The 18,389-nt window shown below is 51.0% G+C and overlaps 6 protein-coding genes across 6 annotated transcripts; 1 reads left to right on the forward strand and 5 right to left on the reverse strand.

Moving 5' to 3' along the window:
* GIQ15_05905 (metallopeptidase MepB) lies at positions 1 to 4,690 on the reverse strand (the record flags this gene model as incomplete). Its single annotated transcript, XM_033553322.1, has 5 exons — positions 1 to 193; positions 252 to 892; positions 950 to 2,520; positions 3,399 to 4,367; positions 4,441 to 4,690. 5 exons carry the CDS (start codon positions 4,688 to 4,690, stop codon positions 1 to 3), a joined length of 3,624 nt encoding a protein of 1,207 aa, XP_033404466.1.
* A 1,753-nt stretch (positions 4,691 to 6,443) lies between these two features.
* GIQ15_05906 (cytochrome P450) lies at positions 6,444 to 7,710 on the reverse strand (the record flags this gene model as incomplete). Its single annotated transcript, XM_033553323.1, has 3 exons — positions 6,444 to 6,569; positions 6,626 to 7,627; positions 7,681 to 7,710. The coding sequence occupies 3 exons, from the start codon at positions 7,708 to 7,710 to the stop codon at positions 6,444 to 6,446; spliced, it is 1,158 nt and encodes a 385-aa protein (XP_033404467.1).
* Positions 7,711 to 9,951: 2,241 nt separating this feature from the next.
* GIQ15_05907 (uncharacterized protein) lies at positions 9,952 to 10,392 on the reverse strand (the record flags this gene model as incomplete). Its single annotated transcript, XM_033553324.1, has 2 exons — positions 9,952 to 10,130; positions 10,203 to 10,392. 2 exons carry the CDS (start codon positions 10,390 to 10,392, stop codon positions 9,952 to 9,954), a joined length of 369 nt encoding a protein of 122 aa, XP_033404468.1.
* Positions 10,393 to 10,877: 485 nt separating this feature from the next.
* GIQ15_05908 (glutamyl-tRNA(Gln) amidotransferase subunit A) lies at positions 10,878 to 14,720 on the reverse strand (the record flags this gene model as incomplete). The annotated part of the gene is made up of 8 exons (XM_033553325.1): positions 10,878 to 11,285; positions 11,333 to 11,958; positions 12,008 to 12,060; positions 12,108 to 12,459; positions 12,768 to 13,844; positions 13,903 to 14,504; positions 14,552 to 14,629; positions 14,677 to 14,720. The coding sequence occupies 8 exons, from the start codon at positions 14,718 to 14,720 to the stop codon at positions 10,878 to 10,880; spliced, it is 3,240 nt and encodes a 1,079-aa protein (XP_033404469.1).
* Positions 14,721 to 15,147: 427 nt separating this feature from the next.
* Positions 15,148 to 16,476, forward strand: GIQ15_05909 (MOSC domain-containing protein; the record flags this gene model as incomplete). The annotated part of the gene is made up of 2 exons (XM_033553326.1): positions 15,148 to 16,360; positions 16,409 to 16,476. 2 exons carry the CDS (start codon positions 15,148 to 15,150, stop codon positions 16,474 to 16,476), a joined length of 1,281 nt encoding a protein of 426 aa, XP_033404470.1.
* Positions 16,477 to 16,631: 155 nt separating this feature from the next.
* GIQ15_05910 (DNA-binding protein creA) lies at positions 16,632 to 17,534 on the reverse strand (the record flags this gene model as incomplete). Its single annotated transcript, XM_033553327.1, has 1 exon — positions 16,632 to 17,534. One exon carries the CDS (start codon positions 17,532 to 17,534, stop codon positions 16,632 to 16,634), a length of 903 nt encoding a protein of 300 aa, XP_033404471.1.
* Between the last annotated feature and the right edge of the window lie 855 nt (positions 17,535 to 18,389).

Here is an 18,389-nt window from a genome sequence, read left to right on the forward strand (position 1 = left end):
CTATGCAAGTCCAAGCTCCTTGTAGAACGCATCTGGCTTTGGATCGCGGCCGAGGAACTCCTTTAGAGTAGTCATTTCGTCTTGGCTTCCTCCCTTCTCGAGAACGGAGTAGCGGTATCGGCGTCCTGCTTTCTTGTCCATGGGGTCTTCTTTGAAAGCGGTATAGAACATGTCGGCGGAGTAGACTTGTGAGCTATTTAAATTGTTAGTATTTGATGTGGTAGAGAGGGGAGAAGAAGGAGGGGGCATACCTCAAGTAACCGTAATAGCCGGCATCGTAGCCACCCATGAGATGGCCAAAGGTAGCCTCTCCATGGCCCCAGGAGTATCCCTGACCGAGAACCTCAGGTCCGTCTAGAGAAGCAATTTCCTTTCGAAGCTTGTTATAAGTCTCTGAAACGTTCATGCCCTTGATCTCCTCGTGATCCTTGGGCTCGTGGACGGTCATGTCGAAAATTCCAAAGTGGAGCTGTCGTAGGTTAAACAGAGCTGCGTTGACGTGCTTCGTCTTGATGAGGTTTTGAATAAGCGCATCTGGAATCTCGGCGGCGGGGGCTGGCTTGTCGCCTGCATGCTCCTTCCAGGCCTGGAAGTATTCTGGTGAAATGGTAGAGTAGTGCTTGCTAAGCGACTTGAGTTGAGATGGGGTCCAGCACCAGTTCTCGAGCATTTGGCTGGGTGCCTCTACGAAATCACGGACTGTGCTGGTGCCGTGGAAACGAGAGTAGATGGTCTTTGAGACGAGATCGTGGATTCCGTGACCAAGCTCGTGGAAGAGGGTGACGACTTCGTCGTGTTTAAGGAGACTTGGTTTCTTCTCGGTTGGCTTGGAGAAGTTGCAGACCAGTGCAGTGGCTGGGTAGCGACGGGATCCGTCTTTTTGAATGAAGCCCTATTTTCCATTAGCTTGGGAGAATGTAGAGATGTAAGAGTGGTGGGCTAAACATACCGGCTGCAAGTTGAAGTTGGCAGCATGACCATACTTGCCCTCGCGTGGGAAGAGGTCAAGATATAGGTATCCGACGAACCCATTTCCTTCACCCTCGTCGTTCCAGACGCTGAACACCTGCACCTCATCATGCCAGACGATATCCTCTGCCTTACCAGAGGTAGAGATCTTGGCTCTCTCCTCACCCTGGATCTCAACAAAGACAAGGCCGAAGATCTGCTCGAAGATCTCCAGCATGCCGCGGATGGTAGTTTGAAGCGGGAAGTATTCGGCGATCAACTGATGGTCGAGCTGGTAATCCTTCTCCAACATCATGCGGTCGTAGAACCTGTGGTCCCAGAGGAAGTAATGTCCGTCGAATGCCTTGCTTTGAGCTTCGAGGTCCTTCTTCTTCATTGCCATGAGCGTCTTGATCTCTTCCTTACCACCATCCGTCAGCCTAGAGCGTAGATCACCCAAGAAGTCATCGACCGTCTTGGGGGTTTTGGCCATCTTATCCTCGATCCTGAAGGCGGCGTGGTTAGGATAATTGAGGAGTCTAGCGGCCTCGTCACGAAGGACAAGGGTCTCCTTGAACAGTGGGATGTTCTGGTTACACTTGTTCTCGTTGGCGATGGTCACCGTCTTTCTGGTCTCCGGGTTGGTAGCATATTTCAGCGTCGGGAAGAGATCGGGATACTTGAAGGTCAACCGTAGCTTGCCCTCGTTCTCGCCCTCACCCTTCTTCAACCCAGACAACACATCCTCGGGGACACCATTGAGTGCCTCCCTAGTAAACCAGAGCCCACCATTCTCTTCGTTAAGGTTCTTCTGAAACTCAAGACTAATCTCGCTCAACCGCTTCTTGATCTCCTTGAACCTATCCCGCTGAGGCCCAGCAGGCAACCCAAGTCCGTTACGGATATAATCCTTATGTTCCTTCTCAAGCAACTTCTTCGACTCGGGATCGAGCTTCTCATCCTTCTTCACCGCCGCGTCGACAAGCTTATACAGATCTTCACGCATGGACGTCTCGATACCGAAATCGTTCATCAGCCGCTCTGCCTCCGTCGACGCATCACGCAGCTTACTATCCGTTGAAACAGACTGGTAGAAGCCTAGGATATGTGATTCGAGAGCCATGGTGTTTTCATCATGGGCTAGAGGAAGTATGACTTTATCGAACGTTGCTGTCTCTGCCGTGACGTTGGCGGCGACGGCATCCTGGATACCACGCGAGAGCTCGATCAGACGCTTTGTATCTGCCACGACGGACGCGGGCGTGCCCACGAACAGCGGCGGGGCCTGAGGCGGTGTTCGCAGAGCTGAGGGCGCCATTGATGCTGTGGTGAGCGGTCGTATGGCGGACGATGCTGTCGATGCTGTCAGGGCTGATGTTGCTGAGTAGAGGAGGACGGGCGAGGGGGAGGAGAAGGAGGTGGCGGGGCGGGCGTTGCGCAGAGGCAGCAGCCTTAAGGCGGGGAAGCGCAGTGAGGGAGCCAGGATGAGGAAGATCCCAAGGAAGAGCGGGATCGCGAGCCAGAAGGGAGAGAGACGGTATCTCGACGTCGGCGCCAGAATGAAGGTTGTCTCTGTAGGGGCTTGACAGTAGATATGCCACCCTTGTGTGAGTGTATATATACGTATATATATGGTTAATGAGCGTGTCTGCCGGTTATAGTCACCATGTAGCTGCTTTCAAGCTATTCTGCATCTTTGAGCTCTTTCAGCCTATCTCACACGTAGCAGAACTTGTATAGCCAAGTACTTACGTAAGTATAGCACTAGGCATTAACAAAGGCATTAAAGATAGCATTATAGCATTAGGATAGCATTATAGCATTAGGATAGCATTATAACATTAGGATAGCATTATAACATTAGGGTAGCATTATAACATTAGGGTAGCATAAGTATTATCTCGAGCATCACTAGTATTGGAAGATTGAAATTGTGACCCATGCTGTTTTTAACTATTTCACAAACAATTGTGACCTGCCCATTGATTCCCAACTCCAGAACCCAGGCAAAAGAAAGAAAGAAAATACAGGAATATTAAATGGAGGGAGCGATCCCAGCCATCAGTCGAAGTCGTAGCCGTTCGTGAAGAGGTAGGAAAGGAAAACGTGAGTTTATCCATTCCACGACGGGAGGGGAGGAGATAAGAGAGGAAGAGATATTATCATCGGAGACAAGTCAGCCATCTGTGGCTGTGACATGACTCAAGACTACGCAAGGAAACAAACCAAATCGTTAACCATCATATCTAACAAGGAAGCAAAAACCAAGGTGGAAGGGCAACGTTAAGCAGCGCCGGCTGACGGGAACGACTCAGGGATCTTGGTCACCTGTGAACCGGCACGGACGATACGCTGGCCCGACTCGTCACGTACAAAGTCGACTTCTTTGTTTTCCTTCTGGGCTCTCTTCCAAATCTCGACCTCGCAGCCACCGCGGATGACGCCCACACGCATCGTCGAGAGTAGGTTGTGTGCGGCGTTGGAGTGGTTGTATACACCGCCGTTGAACATGGCGGTGGCGTCCTTGCCGATACCAGAGTTGATCATTGCCTTGCCGCCGGGGTGGTCCTTGATGAAGTCGGTGACATCGTGGACGACACCGGCAATGGCAACCAGCCCACGGCCGTTCTTGGACTGCTCGACGTAGTCGTCCCATTCCATGACGGGTAGCTGGTCGAGAGGCACGCCCCAGTCGAGTTTTGCACGGCGCTGGTCGATCTTCTTCTGCAGCTGCTGGACACGGCCCTTTTCGATCTCGTTGGATCGGAACTGCTTGAGGTCAAAGGCGAGGCCGAGCTGCTTCCAGGTCCAGATGGTCCATTTGGTGGGGTCGTACTGGTGCCATTCGATGGCATTTCGGTAGTCGGAGGGGAACTCGTGGTGGAAGTTGTGGTATCCTTCTCCCAGAGTGACGAGGGCGGTGATGACGTGGTCGCGAGGAGAGTTGCGGTCGTCAAAGGGTTGGTCACCCAGCCAGTGAGCGAGCGAGTTGACGCAGAAGGTGGCCTGCTGGACGAAGAAGATGCGCAGGATACCGGCGTAGACGATACCACCGGCCCAGTCACCCCATCCGAGACCGCTGACGAGCATGGGGAAGATGAGACCCATGAAGATGACGACCTTGAGGTAGTGCTTGTGCTGCCAGATGACGACGGGATCTTCGTTGAGATCGGTGATGTCGGTACGTCCGATGCGTTTGGGGTTCTGCTTCATGACCATCCACCCGATGTGGGAGTAAAGCAGGCCCTTGCGGACTGAGTAGGGGTCCTTGTCGGTGTCGGTGTATCTGTGGTGGGCGCGGTGGCCGCGAGCCCACCATCTGATAGATCCTTCAACGGCACCACCGCCAACAGCAGCCAGGTAGACTCTGAGCGGGAAAGTGGCAGAGTACGAGCAATGTGCCCATAGACGATGGTATCCTACAACTGTCAGTTTCACCCTCTCCCCATAACTAGTATCTCATCTTCTTCCCATGATAAGGATATAACTCACCAGCTGTGATTCCCAGACCGGTCATGAAGTAGTAGACAACCGCCCAGACGGCCGTCTTGAACTGTAGCGGCACCCACAGCGCCTGTACGCATCCCAGGAAGGGAACGAGGAGGATGAGGACGACGTTAAGCCAATTGACATGCTTGTGCCAGTTGGCGAGAGTGATCTTGGTGTCTGCGATGTGAGGTTTCCTGGCCTCAGCCTGAACCTGTGGCTGTTCGGCCGTCGACGGACCGGCGTCGGCACCCATACTGATATCTATATCAATCGATTTATTGGAGATGTCGATGTGATGGAGATGTCGATGGGAGCTGGCGGGCTGGCTGGCAGCAGATATACCAGGCTATACCATGGAAGACGGCGGAGGGATGATGGAATGGTCGTCTTGCTTGGAAGTGAACCAGAGAGAGTAACCAAGGGTGCAGGCGTCACTATATATCATGGACAAAGTGCCCGCGGTGGCACCACGCCCGCCGGCTGCTTCGCTCGCCTTTTCCCGGTCTCCTCCTGCTTTCTCTTGTCTGTGGACTTTGCTATTGTTGGGGCGGAAGTGGAGGGACAAGCTTTTGCGGTGCCTGGCGCATGCAGGGGATCGCGTATCGCCCTTACGTATTGTCACTCTCTCTTCTCTCTATAGTATAACATCCATCTTGGGACAGCCATCATCTTACCCCTTTATCTATACTTATCCTCAGTATCAGCGATATCTATACATAACTGGCGGTGGTATGTCCTGTTCGAGGTGGTGAGTGTCGTCGGGGTGACAGGACGATACCGCTTACGTGATGTATGGCCACCTCTTCCGCCCTTCCAACGGCGGCCAGGCCTCCTCCCAACAAACACAAGCGACATGCAAGAGCGCGCATCTTCTCACCTCCAGTCGCCACAGCCTCCACAGCCTCCATGACAGCCTTATCTTATCGCCCTGTCTCTCTTCTCTCTTCTATCCATACTCGTATACCGTATATCCTATATCCTATATCCGTTGTTCATCCTCTACGTATCCTATCCTATCTATGAAGTATAGACAACATCGACCAAAAGGGACTAGCGCCTTAGCGTCCCCAACAGAAAAAAAACATCTTTTCTTGGCGCTTATATAAGATGACTAAGCCGGAGGATGGCGGCTTTCTTTCCCAGCAGTCCCGATCTGGTAAGTGCCGAGGTTGGTTCTTCATATGTCCCTCCTTCATATGAACTACAAACTTCTACAAGGTGCATGGGACAGCTCCGAGGTACGGCATATTATTCCCCAGTAAAGTAGATAAGAGGCCGTTTAATGCCATCGTCATAGACCAACATTACACTGACCATCACGGAATATATCAATGTCAACACATGCACTGGATTTATGACTCCGCCGAGGCTCTTTTGACCAGATCTGAGTCTTGTGAGGATGGGAATAGTGAAGGGCTCAACAAAGCGTTGGATCAGCTGGCAGGCTACCTAGATACCGATGCGTCAACCCTGGTGGTACACTTATTAGGAACGGTCTTGCGGAAGACCTGGTGGAAGGACTAGACCAGCTTAAAGGGCGAGAGTGTACGTTGAGCGATATGACGCAGGCTTTATTGAAAGTGTTATACGCTCAACGCTCATGGCTATGAAAGGTGGCTCGACTTATGTAGACAGGCCTCTCGATCCTTTTGTTGAGTGATATGGCTTTAAGACTAGTAGCTCTAACGAAAAGTACATGTATACATGTCTAAAAGACTATCCTAGAGTTTCTTTGTGGGCTGTACCCTTTGCCTAGATCAGCCTGCCATAGATGATACATAGTTAAAGGTTCCACTAATGCTCGTACCAAGACGGCTCCTACCCGCAACTCTATTAACCAAATAACTTTCCATGCCTATCTGCCAATAGGTAGTAGGTAGCTAAAAATCAGTAGTAAGAAACTACTTCATAATATTTATATAATGATCAAGGGAGGCTGGTCAAGGATATATCCAACATATCCCTCGTCCCACGTTAATTCAAAGGTTACAATAGCGATTGGAGGATCAGTCACTGGCTGTCCGTTCTGTCACCTTCACCCACATATCTGATATGATGAAAAGTCCTAGGACATTCACTCTTTTCCACGGACGGGCTGGCTTGACAAGTGTGAGCTCGAAGTTACGCAGCAGCTAACCATGTCAGTTTATGTTGATACGGCACCAGGGACGGGTAATGCAAAACATACCTCGAATATCGTCTTTCCAATCTCAACCTCGGCGATAGCCTTTCCTAAGCACTGGCTCTTTCCTCGATTGTATACCGTCTCGATGACGCTAGTCATTTCAGCGAGCTTATCGGCATCTTGTGGGAACCACCTCTCTGGTCGATAGTAATCAGCATCGTCACCAAAAATTGCCTTGTCCCGATACATGGCAACCGCGGACCGCGCAATGGAAGTACCACCGGGTAGGAACATAGGCTTGCCATCAACGACAACCGTGTCACCACCAGGCGGGACTTCGCGTGCGAAGAGACCATCAACCGGTGGGCAGATTCGCATGCTTTCCCGTATCGTGGCTTGGAGATATGGAAGTTGCTTGGCCTGGGTACTGCTGATGAGGCCGCCTCTTGCGGGTGGAGCTTTGCCATCACGCACCGCACTGTCAATTTCATTTTGCAACTTGGTGTATACTCGGGGGTTGGTTATAATATGGAGGATAGTTCCACTGATGGCACCAAGGGGGTTGACAGGGCCCACAGTCATGAATATAAGTGCCTCTGAACGAAGGTCATCCCCCACAACCCCGTTCCGGATAAAGGAAGCCAACATATCGGTATCCTTGTCGGTCACACTCGCAGCACGCTTGTCCACGTAGGAGAAACATTTTGACATGAATTTGCCGAAGCCTTCTTTGTCTTTAAGAGATGGTAAGAACAACCAGCCAATGAGAGGTACTTGAGGCAGCCAACCGATACCTAAGGCGAGGGAAGTAGCCCACAACGCAAGCGCTTCTTCAATAGCCTTGATACAGCCATCTATATCGGTGTCACTCTTGAGGTTGCCAAATGCCTTACCTAAGGAGATAGCGCTGATGCTATCGAGAAGAAAATATTGAATCTTTCTTGCTAAATCCACGGGTTTTATCTCGGTGCCGTGTGAAATATATTTCGACCTAATGAGGTCTAGCAGTTCTTGGAGATGTTCGTTTATGATTGTTTCAATGTTGGGATTTTTAATCAGAGATGCCTAGTAACAAACGTTAGCCAGTTCTTTCGAAGATCCAGAAGTTATTCATACACCTGGAGCCAGCTGCTTTCTCCTTTGTTCATGTTTTTTGGTATCAACCTGTGTGAACACACTATCCTGTCTATGCTCACTGCGTAGGGGTATAAAGAACCAAGCACAGCGTTTATAGCCTGGCTTGTTATTTACATGAGCCCATACGTCAGGAGAAGACGAAATGAGAAGGTTGGGTGCAACTCGAGTTATTGGCCCTGTCCAGGGTGGAAATAAATCAGCTATTTGCAACTTTCATAATAACAAGAAATTTATAAAGGTATTGCCTACCATACGTCTTGATATTCTCTGCATACCACTCGTGACATTCATTCCCAAGCAAGGCTATGCTGTGTGGCCAGTCCGAGACACAAGCCCAAAAGGGGCCACCAAAATGCCGCAGCCTAACAAACACCTGAACCTTCCATATAGCGTAGATGCTGAAGAAGGTAAGTAGGATATACAACGGAGTATTTTCAGAGCTTGGAGTCAGGATGCCCATAGCGAATGGAAGCCGAGATTCAACGGTAGGTAGCATCCCGTAGAACAAGGGCGAAAACCTAGCCTCTGGCGTCAAGCTTTATCAGGCCCTCCGTAAGATTGGGGCAGCGTAGCAAACACGGCCTATCTTGACGGTGAAATGGGGAGCTTTGAGAGATGTCGAGCTTTCAAAATATTTTTGAGGGAGCGCTCTAGGGATCCCACCCGGCCACCTCGACCCCAGCAGAGTCCATGTCATTTTCATGGTATCATAATAGGGACCCTCTTCGTGGCTTTCATGCTTGTCGTCGTTTTTGAACTGGCACAAAGTGTAAGACTACTTCAAATAGTACCTGCCACGTCAAAGATTTTAAGTTATCTCAATAATAGGCATGATAAATGAAGTTTATGGGGGTCGCTCAGCCAGTCTAGTCGTCGAATGTGTGACTTTGATCAAGGGTGGATCTTGCATATTTAATATGCAACTAGTACACCAAGTATAGAGATCCAGCCACCCACACCGATGATATGTAGGTACTTCGCACTTATGCAGCAAAAGGAACGTTGTTGTGTGCTGACCGCATAGTGGGATGTCGACTGCCAGCAAGTTTACCGTCAGTCACTATATTATACCTTGCACTTATAATATGAAATTGTGGAGATATCAATCCGAGTTACTCTGGGGGGCATAAGTAAGATTAAGTTGGGACTTTTAAGTTGTATAGTCTAAAATATAGGTTGAAACGGTAGGTTGAGGAGTGTTGTAATATGGTGGTTAGGCAAATATGGAAGGATGATTGGTCTTCAGTTTTCATGATTTTGAGTAAATATATCGGAAAGCTGGTAACCCTCTTCCCTTCCTCTTTATATTAGCTATACGATACCTTTTTCAAGGTTCCTTGATGAATCATATGTGTCAAAGGACTAAGACTAGGAGTAAGCTCAAGGTGAAGATCGAGCCTCAAAGTCTCATCTCGAGTACCGCGGATCCGTTATATATAGCCCAGGTTTTGAGCCTCATGAGCCGCCCATCAACGGTATTAAGCAGTGCATCCCGTTCTTTTTCGCTTCGAGAGTGCGTGTTCAAGCTGGTGATCATACGTAGGTCCAGCATATCAAGAATGCGAGGCTGTAGAGTATAGAAGTTATATGGCTCCCATCTTATCCTATCTTTAACACCTCTTGAGAGCATCACTGCTTTTTCAGCTGCAGACGCCTTATTTCCTACTTCTACTCTGGGTTCTCCCTATGTACCTATCTACCTAACTTAGGCAGGCTAAGATGGTGTACACTCAGAGGGCATTGATCTCGAGAGTCGAGACCTTGGAGTATCTGATTCCGACTATCCTCGCAAACTTAGTGGCTGAGGGAATAGGCGTGTCTGCTTAACTCAGATTCCACCAAAGTATATTATTGTGCTCCCCTGGAAGAGACTAATTTTTCTATGATCAACAACGCATCACAGGCTTGCGTCCTCTGGTGGAGCGATTTCTTCCAATGAAGCCATAACGCCAATTTTGAATCCAGGCAGGCCGTGCGCTATTGCATGCAATCCTCAGAGGGCTTGACGAGCTCCAGAGGCATGATACTCCGAACTGGGGAAACCTGGGGAAGCCTCAGCCTCGGAGAGGAGGGCTACATGTGTGATCTACCCCATCAACCCTATCAACTCGCCGAGGTTGACATCGAGAACAAAGAATATTCAACTCTATATAACTATTCGTACACCTCCCATTGGAGATTACATCATATATACACGGATAAGGCCACTCCTCCAGCCCCGGTCCAGGCTGCGTTATTTCTTCCCAACACTATCAGAGCACACACAGCAACGACGCCAATGGCGCGACCACAGTGCAAAATAGCGGATTAATGACGCCCATAGATGCATACCACGCCCCAAACGCCAAGTTTCCCAACAGATATGTGTAGAAGAGCGGTGCCTCGTACGGTCCGTCAATGCCGTGGTGGAACCACTTCAGATGCAGAATCACTGGGCATGCGTTAGTGCACGGGGAACAACTCTCCGCCTTCTGCATGTTAGTTTGGTTGGCTAGTTACTTACTAGCGACTGCGGGGAGGACCATCAAGTGCTGAAAGCATATGCCGATGATGTCGTAGATCTTGGTTTTATGGGACCGGAGCATGGGGAGGACCCCCTGGAAGCCGTACGTTGTGTGGACGATGATGGTGTAAGCGTCCAGGCCGAGGGCGAGAGTCGTCAGGCCCACACGCCATGGTTGAGAGAGTAGCATGTTGGATGTTGGATGTTCCGTTCTTTCCGGCAGTATAACGTTGGTAGGATGAGACTTTATTACCCCTTCCCTACATTCCTTGAGGGTTTATATACAGTCGACATCGGAGATCGGGCGATGTCGTCTAGCCGTGATACGATGCTCCTCTGACTACCCCTCGTTTTTCGTGTTCCTACCTCATAGTGACGCTGTCCATGGTCGTGAGTGAGTCTGGTGTTGCCTTCCTATCCGATTTCAACCTTCAATTGCCCAGTTCCTTAGCGACGCACCGGTTACTGCATCGGTAGAACTTTGCGATAGGGCTGGAAGTGAGTGGGGCAAGGGTTAAAAATAAACTCCCCGACATATAAAACCTTATTTTTGCGTCGGTCTGGGTTATCGGGAAATCCCGGGATGGTTATATACACTCTCCGTCACGCCGACTAACCGCGCGATTTAGATATCAATGTCGACTGACTCGTATTAGGAAATGTATAGAGACTCTGTTATACATCTCCTTCCACCATACTTCTCAGGAGGAGCTCGGTGTCATCCTCGCCCTTCCCTGGAGTCGTCGGGCCGGGCTCAGGTCCTGACTTGGCGATGTCGATAGCCAAGGAAGTATCTAGCCATTCGTCTTCCTCTTCTTCGTCCTGGCTATCCATTATTTCAGTGGGAAGGCACGCTGTGGCTAGCACTGGCTCGGCAGGTTTTCCACTCGCGCTTTTATCCTCATTCTCAGTCTCATGCTCCCCATCGTCATTGTCATTCCCATTGTCATGTTCAATCTTTGGCCTGCGAGGGATCTCCGATGAGAGCTGATGATCTAATTTCCGCTTCATCGGCTGGGGTGCCATATCCATACCGGCAGTTACACCGAGGCGTATAGATAGTTGCGTAAATTCAGAAAGACCCTAGAACAATTAGTGACAGATGGTAAACCCTTCTAAACGAAACATACCGCATCATGAACGAGAAACGGGACGATCCTCGTCACCACCCTAGGTATAATGGACATCATCCCAGCCTTGAAAACCTCCGCGATCCTAATCCGCTTCATCCGGACCTTCTCCCTCACCTCAGGGCCCAGCCAATGCCAATACAAGAGTATCCGCGTAGCTACATTAGTTTCCCACGTATAGCCCGATATAGAAGCGTGCAACATCGGTTTCCTGCCCGGTCGAAAGCGCGTAACCACCTCATTAACGACAATAACAGCACAGTCGAAACGGGAAGCAAGCCCGTTCAGATTAGAGGCTAGATTGCCTATTAATTTCCACCATAGTTTTGACTCTTGGCCATCCTTTGCCTTTTCTGCACGGCTCAAGTCGGCGGCTTTGCTTAACTTGATAGGTAGCTTGCTCCGGAATTCTGATCCGAAGAGACATGATATGGAGTCTACGACTATTAACCCTGTGTTAGCTGGTGGGAAGCCAGGGACAGGAAATGATATGAGCGTCATCAGATGCGCTAGAGTTGTTGGTTGTAGATGTAGTAAGTTGCGTAATAGGTCGTTTCGCTGGGTTGGTGTGTTGTTCGTCGACAGCATCTTCTCAAGTCGGGTTGCGCATAATGGGCCCGCGGTATCTGGGGATATAAGTATTTACTTTAATACAAGGGGAGAAAAAGTTCGCACCTATCCAGACAACTGATTCTCCTCGCTCGAGTGCGTTGACCGCAGTAGTCATGCTATATATCGTCAGTAGATATGGATACTAGAAGCCGAAATTACTTACGCTAAAGAAGTCTTCCCCGTCCCTCTCGGCCCAGATATCTCAGTAACTTCACCTCGCTGAATACCTGGCATCGAGGGAGGCTTTTCATCGGAAACATTGCCATTGCCATTGCTATTGCCATTGCCGCTATCGGTGACGGCACCGGCATTGGGAGCTAGCTGGCTCCATCCCTGAAGCACGAACTGTGAAGCAGCGGGTGCAGATTCGGCTGTGTTCGCGGCTGCATTTGCACTTTGTTTTGCTGGGGGTATCAGGGCTTTATCGAGGTGTGGGAGACTGGTTGATAGCGTATTTCTACCAGTACTCAGCGGTAGGGCAGGTACTTGTCTAGAGTCGACGTGTTGCAACTGGTCTATCACACGTTAGCAGATGTTATGTCCACCACGATTCCATACGTACTGGTAGGGGAGAGAGGATTAGCCGTGTCTCCGTTCATAGCTTACTATAGCCATCGAGAGAAGATACAGCGGTGTAGTCAGCCTCCATGGTTCTTCTAATTAAGACTTGCACAATACCGCGGACGCGTCGTGATAAGCTCGATAAGAAACTTTAATTACGACATATGAACATGTAGTAACGAACATGGCGAAGGAACAACGATACAAGTCAACTCCGTCTATTGCTTCTATCTAACATACAATTTTATCTATGAGTCCGCACCCATCTCCTCCTTCGCTTTTGCAACCACATCCACCCAAACAGGCGGTTTCGACCTTCGATCTGCCACTACATTTTCAACATCCAGTCCAAAATGCATGAGATAATCTTCACTCCCCCACTCTCCCGTCCCCATCAATCCGATAGGAATTTTCCCCTCGGTGTCTTCTTGCGCTATCTCCCCTTCGTCCTTGGCACCCTCCGGAACAACGAATCCAGCCGGCACATTGATAGCCGGCAGACCCGTAAAGTTAGCAAGCCAGATGTAATCCATCGTCTTGAGCGTTTGGTCTCCATCGCTAATGCCGTATTTCAACTCCTTCTGGTGTCGGATAGGCCAGCCTGCGCAGCCGGTGGTGGGCGTGACGATGATCATGCCTGGGTATTCTTTCCATAGCCAAGCGAGATGCTGCATTAGGAGACGACGAAGTTTCTGGGCAAGCAGGTAGTCTGTAGCTGGGGTTACGGTGCCTAGGCCGAGGAGGAGCTTGTTAGGGAAAGTCAGATTTGTCGTGTCGGGGAGCAAGGTTGCTGCGTCGGTGAGGATGGTGAGTGCGTGTGCGATTTGGCCTTCGATCAGGAAGGGGATCTCGATGGGTACGACGGTGTAGTTGTATTTGTCGACGATGTTGGAAATGGCTGAGCGGCAGAGTTTCTGGATTGCGGGAGTTGCTTGGGAGAACCACCCCTCGGGAACACCTAGGTATTTCTTCTCTGCAGACAAAGGTGCGAGTCTGGGGTGGACGGGCAGGAAAGGTGAAGACGAAGGAGGACAGCCGATGACGCGGTAGAGGGCAGAGAGGGACTGTAGATCTGCGGCTATTGGACCGTTGACTGCACAGGTATTCGAGTGGTTTGGGCCTGGATGATGGGAGATTCGATTATGCGAGGGTTTGAGACCGTAGACTGAACAGAAGGAGGACGGTATACGGATACTACCGCCGCCATCGCTACCCAGTGCGAATGGAATCAAACCAGCGCTGACCGCGTATGCTGAGCCAGAGGAGCTACCTCCGGTGTAGTATTTGGGGTTATACGGGTTCAGCGGCGTTCCGTAGTTCGGATTATTCCCCGACGTATCTAACCAGTCAGCACCATATTGCATTAAAGGTCAAGTAGAATTGCAGCGTGAACATACCAAGACCAAATTCATGCATGGATAGCTTCCCTAGGACAACTGCTCCAGCTTCCTCCAGCTTCCTCACACACCAGCTAGCAATGGTCCCCCCCTGCGGCGCAGGCTCATTACTGTAATCGTTCAACGAGCCCAAACAAGTCTTGTATCCATCCATATCATATTCATCCTTCACGGCCGTAGGGATACCATCCAACAATCCCAGCGGACACCCCTTCTTATACCGCGACGTAGACGCCGCAGCAGCCGCAAGAACCAGGTCCACCCGTGTCTCGAACCAGGCCGTCGAATGCTCGCCTGGAGGTGTAGTGTCGCGGCGTATCAGCGGTAATATCGCCCTAGCCACTGCGGTAGGCGTCAATTCACCGGAGAGGTAGAGGTTATGATAATCCTGGACAGAATAGTATTTCGCCGCCGGTTCGATGGCAGTGGACACCAGCTCTGGCTCTGACGACTCTGCAGGCTGCTCCGCGAGTGTCGAGGTTGGTACGACTGTTGGATCGACTCGAGGCTCATAGTCTTCTAGCTGTTTACGTATCTTTCGTAGACTTGCGAATCCGGCGTTTTTCCAGATGAGTTTCCGTATCATGCCCACGTATTCGAACCTGGATGTTATCAGCCGGCGTCCATCGGGAGGGAGGGATGAACTGACACGAAAGTAGCAACGAGCAGGACGAGCCCGCTCATGGTGGGATTCTGTTTCCTCTCATTGCGATATGCGACGTCTGGCCTGTCGTCTGTTAACGCGCGTCTAGATATGCAGGTACATCAACATACCCTCGCTTCGGCTCTGGATAGCTCAGGAACTTCTTCCCTTCCATCGTATTATATCGTCTTCTCTTCCAATTCTCGTCTTCTCTTTCAATTCTCTCTATCGTCGGGCTATCGTGTCTACCGTCGTCTATCGTCGACTGTTCAATAATACGGCAGTCAGGAGAGGACGGAGCGGAGGACTTGAAGCCGAGGTATCTTATGAAGCTGTTCCCATCCTTGCCCATAACAACATATACGTCGATCACGGACTCGTATACTCGGAAGTCTCTATCAGACTGCGGGATCAACGCGCTACGCTAAACGCCTCGACAGACGCTGAGTTTCCGTGCCGCCACAGGGCGCTGGATCGACCGGAAGGCTGAAGTAGCTCTTACTAATTGCCGGATAGGCTCGTACCCTTCCTTCATTCTAACCCTCATCCTCGTTCTCATTTATTTCATTCTCAGATATTCTCAGATATTCAAAGATAGAAGCATGTTTTTCATACGGGGCCTCGTCCCCCGCCTTAACCTGCCGGTCCCCGTGGCTCTGGCAATGGTATATATATTCTTCCTCGGCCCGCTCGTGCTGATGCTATACTACGAGCTGAAAAGCCGACGAGAACGCGCCCACACGCCCAAGGGATGTCGCAAACTAGGCCTACACGACAACCACTCCAACCTATCCGACGAAGCAGCCTACGGTACCGACGGGAACAAGGACGATAAGAAAGAGACCGAGGCAAGAGTGAAAGCGCTAATCATCTACCCGATCAAAAGCTGCCAGGGCATCGAGTTCAACCGGACTGAATTTGAAGATAGCGGACTAGCGTGGGACCGTCAGTTTTGTTTTGCAGAATATACCACCAACTCCGAGGGGGGCGGGAGATGGGACGCAAAGACCCTTCGAGATGGGAAGTTTAGTAGACTCGCACTCATCAGGGCTGAGATATGGGTTCCTGACCCGTCAAGTGAAGGGTACGATACACGACTTCGCTCGGTCAAATCAGGAGGTGTCCTAATCATCTATTTCCCACGGGACACTCGCTCTCTCTCCCTCTGGACCCAAGCAGCCATCCGTCTGGGTCTAGCCGATAGTGAAGAATTCTTCTCCATCCCTCTCAACCCACCAGACACAGACGAGTATCCTCTCGAATCTATACGGTTGTTTACCATCCCTACGAAAGGAACGCAATATACCACACACCTACCTGCGTCTCTTTCGAGGTTTCTGGAATGTAAGAAGCCGTTGAGCCTGTTTCGGGTGCATGCGTCGCATAGTCGTGTGGCGGGGGGGAATGCGCCTACCGAGCAAGAGCTGGGGTTCGCACCTCGCATGGCGTTTAGTGATCTATATCCGCTACAGGTGCAGAGTATGGGAAGTATTCGAGACATGGCTGGGAGGACTAGGTATGCCATCCCACATCTGAGCGTGAGGAGGTTCAGGCCGAATATTGTCGTCGAGGGGGTCGGGGCGTATGAGGAGGATGCATGGAAGATGGTCCGCTTGGTACCTGATGACGGAGGAGAAGAGGGGGTAGAGATACATGTATCGTGTCGGACGGTGAGGTGCAAGTTGCCTAACGTGGACCCTGACACGGGCGAGAGACATGCTGTTGAACCCGATAAGACGCTGAGGGGGACGCGGGCCATCGACGAGGGAGCGAGCGGAGGCTGTCTCGGCATGATGCTCGTCCCCACCAAGCCTAGTAAGTCTTCTCTATATCTTTATATATCTTTATATACTAACTGGGTAGGATTCACGATACGGGTGGGAGACAGGCTAGAGGTACTCTCTACCGGCAAGCACTTTTACAGAAAGTAGCACTACAGTATCTACAACATTATAGATGTAGTATCTACAATAGATAAGAGTAGAGAAACAAGTAATATAAACTGCCGCCCAACCATCTATAAACAGTATTTTTTTAGGTATAAGATCTATGACTTTTCCACCGTAACTCCAAAACAAAAAAGAAACTAATAAATATCATGAGAGACAGCCTCATGTATAGCCACCTTCGGCACCTGAGGAACAGGCAACTTCCGCTGCGTCCCATCCGCGCGAGTCATGATATCACTTATCGAGGGCCCCGAGTGAGCATGCGGCGTGTATGGCTGGGCGGTATGACTAGAGGTATCCGTCTGAGGCTCCATGGGCGCCAGGGCAGGCGTATGGCCCAGACTCAACTGCCTGATGGACGGCAAGTGCAGGTCCGGCGAGGCGTAAGAGTACGGACGCAGCCGGGGCGAGTGAGCGGGCGTGGCCAGCGGCGTGTGGTCTGGCGTCGGCGAGAGAGAAGAATGAGACAGGGTAGGCGAAGACGGTGCCGTAGAGTTGGGAGACGACGGCCTCGACCTCTTCGACCGGTGTCCATCCTCCTCTGGCCGCTGGGAGTGAGAGAGCGCATAGGCCGAGAGAGAGGGCAGCCTGGGCGCATATGACCTGCGAGAGAACGACTGGTGGGTGTCCCTCTCTACCTGGCTGGCGGCGGTGGCCAGCATGTTGATGTCCATGGCAGAGGAGGCCGGGCGGGCGTAGGGGTTGAGCGTACTGGGCATGTGTGAAGCGTAGGGGACGGCGTAGGAGTGCGGCGGCGAGACGTTGGGCGAGGCTGTCTGGCTGACGGGGGCCGACCTGACGAGAGGCTTGGAGTCCGGGGCGAGGTGTTTGCCTGGCTTGCGCGGGTTGTTGTGTATGCGCGAGTGGCGGGTGAGCTCGTCGGAGCGGGAGAAGCGTTTGGCGCACCCGGGGAAGAGGCAGGCGTGCGGCTTCTCGCCCGTGTGCGTGCGGATGTGTCGTGTCTGGTGCTCGAGACGGTGAAAGGCGCGGTCGCAGAGCGGGCACTTGTACGGCCGCGGCAGCTCCGGTTTCTCCCCCATCTCTTTTCTTCTCTTGTCTATTGTCTATTCTCGTATCTCTAATTCTCTTGTGTATGTGTTGTGTCGTTGTGGTGGTGAGTCGTGGTCGATAATTGTGTCAGAGTGGTGAAATTGTGTAAGTGTAGGTGGAGGAGGACGGTCTTAAGTACTCAGCCAGCCAGTGTCAGCGTCAGTGTCAGTGTCAGCAGGCAGGGTGCAGGCAGAGTGACAGGGAAAAAGCAAAGCTGGAGAAGGGCAGGAGGAAGATATAAGGGAAAGAGGCAGAGTTCTCGGCGGAGGAAAAGCTTGCCGACCCCACAGTCCCCTTTCTCTTCTTCCTCTTCCTACGCCCTTCCCCAGTGCTCTTGGCCCTTCTCACGCCACGTTGCGCCCGGCCAGCTCCCTACTCGCTTTCTCTTTGCCTAAGGGACTCGCCACCTACCTCGGCCTTACCCTTACTCTAGTCTACACTTGCTCTCATACTCTTATGCTCTCTCTTATGCCCTCTTATGCTCTCACTCCCTCATACACTACTCTTACTCTTACTCTCTTATGCTCTCTCTCTCTCTCTCGTGTCTGGTCTAGTGTCTGTCAGTCAGAAGTGAAACAGGCTTGGCCGGTCACGTCGGGGAGTCAGGGGATGGGGTCAGGCATGTCAAGGTACTCCGGATGGAGCACGGAGGCGGAGGACGGACTTTCATGTGCAGCTCCCTCTCTATCTCTCTCTCTATCTACGACTATCTACGGGGTATCTCTCTATCTCTGTCTATCTCTATCGCTATCTTAATACCTATCTATCTATCTTATATCTTCTTATATCTATCTCTATCTATCTACCTTATATCTTATATCTTCTTCGTATTGCCGTACTCTCTA

This window comes from Arthroderma uncinatum, assembly GCF_011692745.1.
Source record: "Arthroderma uncinatum strain CBS 119779 chromosome Unknown scaffold4, whole genome shotgun sequence".
Taxonomy (NCBI): Eukaryota; Fungi; Ascomycota; class Eurotiomycetes; order Onygenales; family Arthrodermataceae; genus Arthroderma; species Arthroderma uncinatum.